Here is a 9,022-nt window from a genome sequence, read left to right as displayed (position 1 = left end):
CAGCCTTCCTCCTCTCTCCATAGGCTCTCTATTCATCCATCTCTCAGCCTTCCTCCTCTCTCCATAGGCTCTCTATTCATCCATCTCTCAGCCTTCCTCCTCTCTCCATAGGCCATCTATTCATCCATCTCTCAGCCTTCCTCCTCTCTCCATAGGCCATCTATTCATCCATCTCTCAGCCTTCCTCCTCTCTCAATAGGCTCTCTTTTCACCCATCTCTCAGCCTTCCTCCTCTCTCAATAGGCTCTCTATTCATCCATATTCCACTGGAATACCAACATTATCTGCCCGAGGGAGTTATTCAACTGGCCCCTCTATCGCGACGTAACCTGAACGCCCATCTGCTAACTGCGGCCCGCTAATCGTTAGCTGTCTTGAGCATATCGGCTGCTATCTGAACAGGTCTATCGAACAATCTTCTTGGGCCACTATAACTATAACTATTTTGACAATTGATTGGTCCACTCTACCACACGGAACCCCACTAATCTACTGACGGAAACGCACGGGATGGCTAAAAACAGACCTCCATCCTCTGCCAGCTTTCTACCCATGGCCCGGCTAGCTGTCTGAATCGCCGTGATCCCAACCAACCTCACTACTCACTGGACCCTTATGATCACTCGGCTAAGCATGCCTCTCCTTAATGTCAATATGCCTTGTCCATTGCTGTTCTGGTTAGTGTTTATTGGCTTCACTGTAGAGCCTCTAGCCCTGCTCACTATACCTTATCCAACCCTTCAATTCCACCACCCGCACATGAGATGACATCACCTGGTTTCAATGATGTTTCTAGAGACAATATCTCTTTCATCATCACTCAATTCCTAGGTTTACCTCCAGTGTCAATCACCACATCCTCATAGGCTCTCTATTCATCCATCTGTCATTCTTCCTCCTCCACCTCTTCTTTCTTCTTTGTTCACTCTGTGTTTGTATTGTCAAGTTGAGTCTGACTCAACCTGATTGGTTGGCCGTGCCAGGAATTTGTTTGTGTTTGTTTCTTGGTTCTAAACCTCAGAAGGAAAAGGATGGTTGCAGAGTATGAGCTATTCAATCACCTCATAATTTTATAAATGTTTTATAAAAGAAGAGGGGAGAGACTGTATGTGTGAACGTGACGGGACCTGACAGTGTGTTAGTATCTCACGGCTGGAGGTGTCACACCCTGTGTCCTCACACACACAACAGGAAGTCTCAGTCATCCATGACGCATGGCAGTGATGTCACTGGCCCTGTCCCATAAGCCCTTTCTCTGTCAGCCTGCCCTGGGTCGGGTGACCTCCCCTCTCTCCCTCCTCCTCTTTTTGTCCTGTCAGAGCAGGGTTATGAGTGTGGATTTTGGCCCGGGTGTCTTGACCCTTGCAAGCTTCTGGTGTGACCCCTTCACAAGCCTGCATGAGCACTGCTGCAGATACTGTCCACCACACACACACACACACACACACACACACACACACACACACACACACACACACACACACACACACACACACACACACACACACTGACAGAAATACACACACGTACACACATACACATTCTATACCAATTCCACCACATCCCCAAGAGCCAGAATCTTCATCTGATTGGATAGAGTCCATGTTAAGCCCACTGATGGTGGGTGGGGATGTCATCTGAGTTGGACATGGCTGGTGAGACAGACAGAGAGCACTCACCCCTCACTTTCTCCTCTACTGACTGTGAATGATGGGGAGCCTGGATCTGGGGGAACCTGGACCTGGGGGAGCCGGGATCTGGGAGAGCCTGGACCAGGGGGAGCCTGGACCAGGGGGAGCCTGAACCAGGGGGAGCCTGGACCTGGGGAAGCCGGGACCTGGGGGAGCCGGGATCTGGGAGAGCCTGGACCAGGGGGAGCCTGGACCAGGGGGAGCCTGAACCAGGGGGAGCCTGAACCAGGGGGAGCCTGGACCTGGGGAAGCCGGGACCTGGGGGAGCCGGGATCTGGGGGAGCTTGGACCTGGGGGAGCCGGGACCTGGGGGAGCCGGGACCTGGGGGAGCCGGGACCTGGAGGAGCCGGGATCTGGGAGAGCCTGGACCAGGGGGAGCCTGGACCAGGGGGAGCCTGAACCAGGGGGAGCCTGGACCTGGGGAAGCCGGGACCTGGGGGAGCCGGGATCTGGGGGAGCCTGGACCTGGGGGAGCCGGGACCTGGGGGAGCCGGGACCTGGGGGAGCCGGGACCTGGGGGAGCCGGGACCTGGGGGAGCCGGGACCTGGGGGAGCCGGGACCTGGGGGAGCCGGGATCTGGGAGAGCCTGGACCAGGGGGAGCCTGGACCAGGGGGAGCCTGAACCAGGGGGAGCCTGGACCTGGGGAAGCCGGGACCTGGGGGAGCCGGGATCTGGGGGAGCCTGGACCTGGGGGAGCCGGGACCTGGGGGAGCCGGGACCTGGGGGAGCCGGGACCTGGGGGAACCGGGATCTGGGGGAGCCTGGACCTGGGGGAGCCGGGACCTGGGGGAGCCGGGATCTGGGGGAGCCTGGACCCGGGGGAGCCTGGACCTGGGGGAGCCGGGACCTGGGGGAGCCTGGACCTGGGTCCCATTGAGTCCTACTGTCAGAGTCCTAACTCAGATTAGATGTGATGTGCCTTTAGATGTGCCTTTACTCTGCTTCATATGAGTTTGTCATCTGTCTGGCCCACAGTATTCCAAGAACCTAAAAATCCAACTGCTATCAAGAAAGGCAGATGTACAATACACTTATCTAGCCAGAGAAACAGACAGGGGCTGGTCATGAGAAGTATGTATGTCTGTGTGGAGGAGTGTAAAAAAGTACCCAATTGTCATACTGTAGTAAAAGTAAAGATGCCTTAATAGAAAATGACTCAAGTAAAAGTAAAAGTCATCCAGTAAAATACTACTTGAGCAAAAGTCTAAAATTATTTAGTTTCTAAATATACTTAAGTATCAAAATTAAATGTAATTGCTAAAACATACTTACAGTTGAAGTCGGAAGTTTACATACACCTTAGCCAAATACATTTAAACTCAGTTTTTCACAATTCCTGACATTTAATCCTAGCAAAAATGTCCTGTTTAGGTCAGTTAGGATCACCGCTTTATTTTAAGAATGTGAATTGTCAGAATAACAGTAGAGAGAATGATTTATTTCCGCTTTTATTTCTTTCATCACATTCCCAGTGGGTCAGAAGTTTATATACACTCAATGCGTATTTGGTAGCATTGTCTTTAAATTGTTTAACTTGGGTCAAACGTTTTGGGTAGCCTTCCACAAGCTTACCACAATAAGTTGGGTGAATTTTGGCACATTCCTCCTGACATAGCTGGTGTAACTGAGGTTTGTAGGCCTCCTTGCTCGCACATACTTTTTCAGTTCTGCCCACAAATGTTTTATAGGATTGAGGTCAGGTCTTTGTGATGGCCATTCCAATACCTTGACTTTTTGTCCTTAAGCCATTTTGCCACAACTTTGGAAGTATGTTTGGGGTCATTGTTCATTTGGAAGACCCATTTGCGACCAAGCTTTAACTTCCTGACTGATCTCTTGAGATGTTGCTTCAATATATCCACATAATTCCCTTCCTCATGATGCCATCTATTTTGTGAAGTGCACCAGTCCCTCCTGCAGCAAAGCACCCCCACAACATGATGCTGCCACCCCAGTGCTTCACGGTTGGGATGGTGTTCTTCGGCTTGCAAGCCTCCCCCTTTTTCCTCCAAACCTAACGATGGTCATTATGGGCAAACAGTTCTATTTTTGTTTCATCAGACCGGAGGACATTTCTCCAAAAAGTACGATCTTTGTCCCCATGTGCAGTTGCAAACCGTAGTCTGTCTTTTTTATGGCGGTTTTGGAGCAGTGGCTTCAGCCTTTCAGGTTATGTTGATATTGGACTCGTTTTAGCTGAATATAGATACTTTTGTACCTGTTTCCTCCAGCATCTTCACAAGGTCCTTTGCTGTTGTTCTGGGATTGATTTTCACTTTTCGCACCAAAGTACATTCATCTCTAGGAGACAGAACGCGTCTCCTCCCTGAGTGGTATGACGGCTGCGTGGTCCCATGGTGTTTATACTTGCGTACTATTGTTTGTACAGATGAACGTGGTACCTGGAAATTGGATTTTCCCATGATGTCAAGCAAAGAGACACTGAGTTTGAAGGTAGGCCTTGAAATATATCCACATGTACACCTCCAATTGACTCAAATGATGTCAATTAGCCTTTCAGAAGCTTCTAAAGCCATGACATAATTTTCTGGAATTTTCCAAGCTGTTCAAAGGCACAGTCAACTTAGTGTATGTAAACTTCTGACGCACTGGAATTGTGACACAGTGAATTATAAGTGAAATAATCTGTCTGTAAACAATTGTTGGAAACATGACTTGTGTCATGCACAAAGTAGATGTCCAAACCGACTTGCCAAAACTATAGTTTGTTAACAAGAAATGTGTGGATTGGTTGAAAATGTTGTTTTAATGACTCCACCCAAAGTGTATGTAAACTTCCGACTTCAACTGTATGTATCAAAAGTAAAAGTATAAATGATTTCAAATTCCTTATATAAAGCAAACACGATGACATAATTTTCTTGTTTTTTAAATTTACGGATAGCCAGGGGCACACTCCAACAGCCAGACATAATATACAAATGGAATCAGATCAGAGGCAGTAGAGATGACCACGAATGTTCTCTTGATAAGTACGTGAATTGGACCATTTTAATCATTCAAAATGTAATGAGTACTTTTGGGTGTCAGGGAAAATGTATGGAGTAAAAAGTATATTATTTTCTTTAGGAATGTAGTGAAGTAGAAGTAAAAGTTGTCAAAAATATAAATAGTAAAGTACAGATAACCCAAAAAACTACTTAAGTAGTACTTTAAAGTAATTTTACTTAAGTACTTCACACCACTGGTTTGGGGATTGGGGATGCTTGCACGTGTACACGTACACACTCACACACACTCACACACCCTCATCTCTGCACGTGCCCCTGGTCCCTGTAGTGAGTGATACCCATCTCAACCAGTCAGACATATAGTCATGTAATGTAGCCTGGGCCCAGCCCAGTTCAGTCTGGTTTAGCCCAGTCCCAGGCCACTCACTCATGCCAGTGACAGAGCCAGAGCAGACATGATGCCATCGCTGCAGCGTTACACTAACACAGTGTTACATTACCACAGCCCTGAAGCAAACAGAATATACTAATCACAAGGGCTTTACCATGTGGCCTCTCCCAAACAGGACCAGAAATACACCCCTTAGATCTAACTCTATCCATACGACATCTTATCATCAGCAGTATTATCTGATGATACCTCATTGGTCTTACCGTACCTTGTGTGTGTGTGTGTGTTGCAGTGGTCACTCTGTACTCTACCCTGGGGGGTCCGGCCATCACTCACGGTCTGAACGAGACAGAGGTCAGTCACATCATAACCAGCAGAGAGCTACTGGAGACCAGACTCAAGGTGAGAGAACACACACACACACATCTGAAAATGTGTAGATATGATATTAAGAGGTATAGGAAGAAATCAAGAAGGGACAGGAAGAGTGGGAAAGAGGAGTTTATGTGTGGGAGAGAGAGGAGAGGTAAATATGATGCACATTGTGGATCTGGGCTCTGTACTATGCCCACTGTTATCAGTGTGAGATGCAGAGTAGGGCCAGAGATACACAGACCTACACACTGGGTTAGAGACAGACCAACACACTGGGTTATAGACAGACCAACACAATGGGTTAGAGAAAGATCAACACACTGGGTTATAGACAGAGACTGACACACTGGGTTAGAGTCAGAGACTGACACACTGGATTAGAGACAGATCAACACACTGGGTTAGAGACAGACCAACACACTGGGTTAGAGACAGACCAGCACACTGGGTAAGAGACAGAGACTGACACACTGGGTTATAGACAGACCAACACACAGGGTTATATACACAGACCAACACACTGGGTCGAAGACAGACCAACACACTGGGTTAGAGACACAGACCAACACACTGGGTTAGAGACACAGACCAAGACACTGGGTTAGAGACACAGACCAACACACTGGGTTATAGACACAGACCAACACACTGGGTTATAGACACAGACCAACACACTGGGTTATAGACACAGACCAACACACTGGGTTATAGACACAGACCAACACACTGTTTCAGAGACACAGACCAACACACTGGGTTAGAGACACAGACCAACACACTGGGTTATAGACACAGACCAACACACTGGGTTATAGACACAGACCAACACACTGGGTTATAGACAGACCAACACACTGGGTTAGAGACACAGACCAACACACTGGGTTATAGACACAGACCAACACACTGGGTTATAGACACAGACCAACACACTGGGTTAGAGACACAGACCAACACACTGGGTTATAGACACAGACCAACACACTGGGTTATAGACACAGACCAACACACTGGGTTATAGACACAGACCAACACACTGGGTTAGAGACACAGACCAACACACTGGGTTATAGACACAGACCAACACACTGGGTTATAGACACAGACCAACACACTGGGTTATAGACACAGACCAACACACTGGGTTAGAGACACAGACCAACACACTGGGTTATAGACACAGACCAAGACACTGGGTTAGAGACACAGACCAACACACTGTTTCAGAGACACAGACCAACACACTGGGTTATAGACACAGACCAACACACTGGGTTATAGACACAGACCAACACACTGGGTTATAGACACAGAACGACACACTGGGTTATAGACACAGAACGACACACTGGGTTAGAGACTGACCAACATGCTGGTTTAGAGAGAGACCAACATACTGGGTTAGAGACACAGACCAACACACTGGGTTAGAGACACAGACCAACACACTGGGTAATAGACAGAGACTGACACACTGGGTTAGAGACAGAGACCAACACACTGGGTTAGAGACACAGACCAACACACTGGGTAATAGACAGAGACTGACACACTGGGTTAGAGACAGACCAACACACTGTGTTAGAGACACAGACCAACACACTGGGTTATAGACACAGACCAACACACTGGGTTAGAGACACAGACCAACACACTGGGTTAGAGACACAGACCAACACACTGGGTTATAGACACAGACCAACACACTGGGTAATAGACAGAGACTGACACACTGGGTTAGAGACAGACCAACACACTGTGTTAGAGACACAGACCAACACACTGGGTTATAGACACAGACCAACACACTGGGTAATAGACAGAGACTGACACACTGGGTTAGAGACAGAGACTGACACACTGGTTTAGAGAGAGACCAACACACTGTGTTAGAGACACAGACCAACACACTGGGTTATAGACACAGAACGACACACTGGGTTAGAGACTGACCAACATGCTGGTTTAGAGAGAGACCAACATACTGGGTTAGAGACACAGACCAACACACTGGGTAATAGACAGAGACTGACACACTGGGTTAGAGACAGAGACTGACACACTGGATTAGAGACAGACCAACACACTGGTTTAGAGAGAGACCAACACACTGGGTTAGAGACACAGACCGACACACTGGGTTATAGACAGACCAACACACTGGTTTAGAGACAGACCAACACGCTGGGTTAGAGACACATACTGCCACACTGGGTTGGAGACACGGTCCAACACTCTGGGTTATAGACACAGACCAACACACTGGGTTATAGACACAGACCAACACACTGGGTTATAGACACAGACCAACACACTGGGTTATAGACAGACCAACACACTGGTTTAGAGACAGACCAACACGCTGGGTTAGAGACACAGACCAACACACTGGGTAATATACACAGACGAACACACTGGGTCGAAGACAGACCAACACACTGGGTTATAGACACAGACCAACACACTGGGTTATAGACACAGACCAACACACTGGGTTAGAGACACAGACCAACACACTGGGTTATAGACACAGACCAACACACTGGGTTAGAGACACAGACTGACACACTGGGTTATAGACACAGACCAACACACAGGGTTATATACACAGACCAACACACTGGGTCGAAGACAGACCAACACACTGGGTTATAGACACAGACCAACACACTGTTTTAGAGACACAGACCAACACACAGGGTTATAGACACAGACCAACACACAGGGTTATATACACAGACCAACACACTGGGTCGAAGACAGACCAACAAACTGGGTTAGAGACACAGACCAACACACTGTTTTAGAGACACAGACCAACACACAGGGTTATAGACACAGACCAACACACAGGGTTATAGACACAGAACGACACACTGGGTTAGAGACACATACTGACACACTGGGTTGGAGACACGGTCCAACACTCTGGGTTATAGCCACAGACCAACACACTGGGTTAGAGACACAGACCAACACACTGGGTTAGAGACACAGGCCAACACACTGGGTTAGAGACTGACCAACACACTGGGTTATAGACACAGACCAACACACTGGGTTAGAGACACAGACCAACACCCTGGGTTATAGACAAACCAACACTCTGGGTTTTAGACAGACCAACACACTGGGTTAGAGACACAGACCAACACACTGGGTTATAGACAGACCAACACTCTGGGTTTTAGACAGACCAACACACTGGGTTAGAGACACAGACCGACACACTGGGTTATAGACAGACCAACACACTGGTTTATAGACAGACCAACACACTGGGTTATAGACACAGAACGACACACTGGGTTAGAGACTGACCAACATGATGGGTTAGAGAGAGACCAAAACACTGGATTATAGCCACAGACCAACACCCTGGGTTAGAGACACAGACCAACACCCTGGGTTATAGACAGACCAACACACTGGTTTAGAGACAGACCAACACACTGGTTTAGAGACAGACCAACACACTGGTTTAGAGACAGACCAACACACTGGTTTAGAGACAGACCAACACGCTGGTTTAGAGACACATACTGACACACTGGGTTATAGCCACATACCAACACACTGGGTTATAGCCA

The 9,022-nt window shown here is 47.9% G+C and overlaps 1 protein-coding gene across 1 annotated transcript in view; it reads left to right on the top strand.

Annotated features, from left to right (window-relative positions):
- Window positions 1–9,022, top strand: part of LOC139549412 (fatty acid CoA ligase Acsl3-like) — a 34,202-nt gene that overhangs the window by 11,573 nt on the left and 13,607 nt on the right. The window contains exon 4 of the mRNA XM_071359896.1: window positions 5,350–5,459. Coding sequence (XP_071215997.1) covers window positions 5,350–5,459 — 110 coding nt within the window. The remainder of the gene's footprint in view (window positions 1–5,349; window positions 5,460–9,022) is intronic.

Source organism: Salvelinus alpinus, chromosome 22, assembly GCF_045679555.1.
Source record: "Salvelinus alpinus chromosome 22, SLU_Salpinus.1, whole genome shotgun sequence".
In the NCBI taxonomy this organism is placed as follows: Eukaryota; Metazoa; Chordata; class Actinopteri; order Salmoniformes; family Salmonidae; genus Salvelinus; species Salvelinus alpinus.
This window is presented reverse-complemented; position numbering and strand designations above follow the sequence as displayed.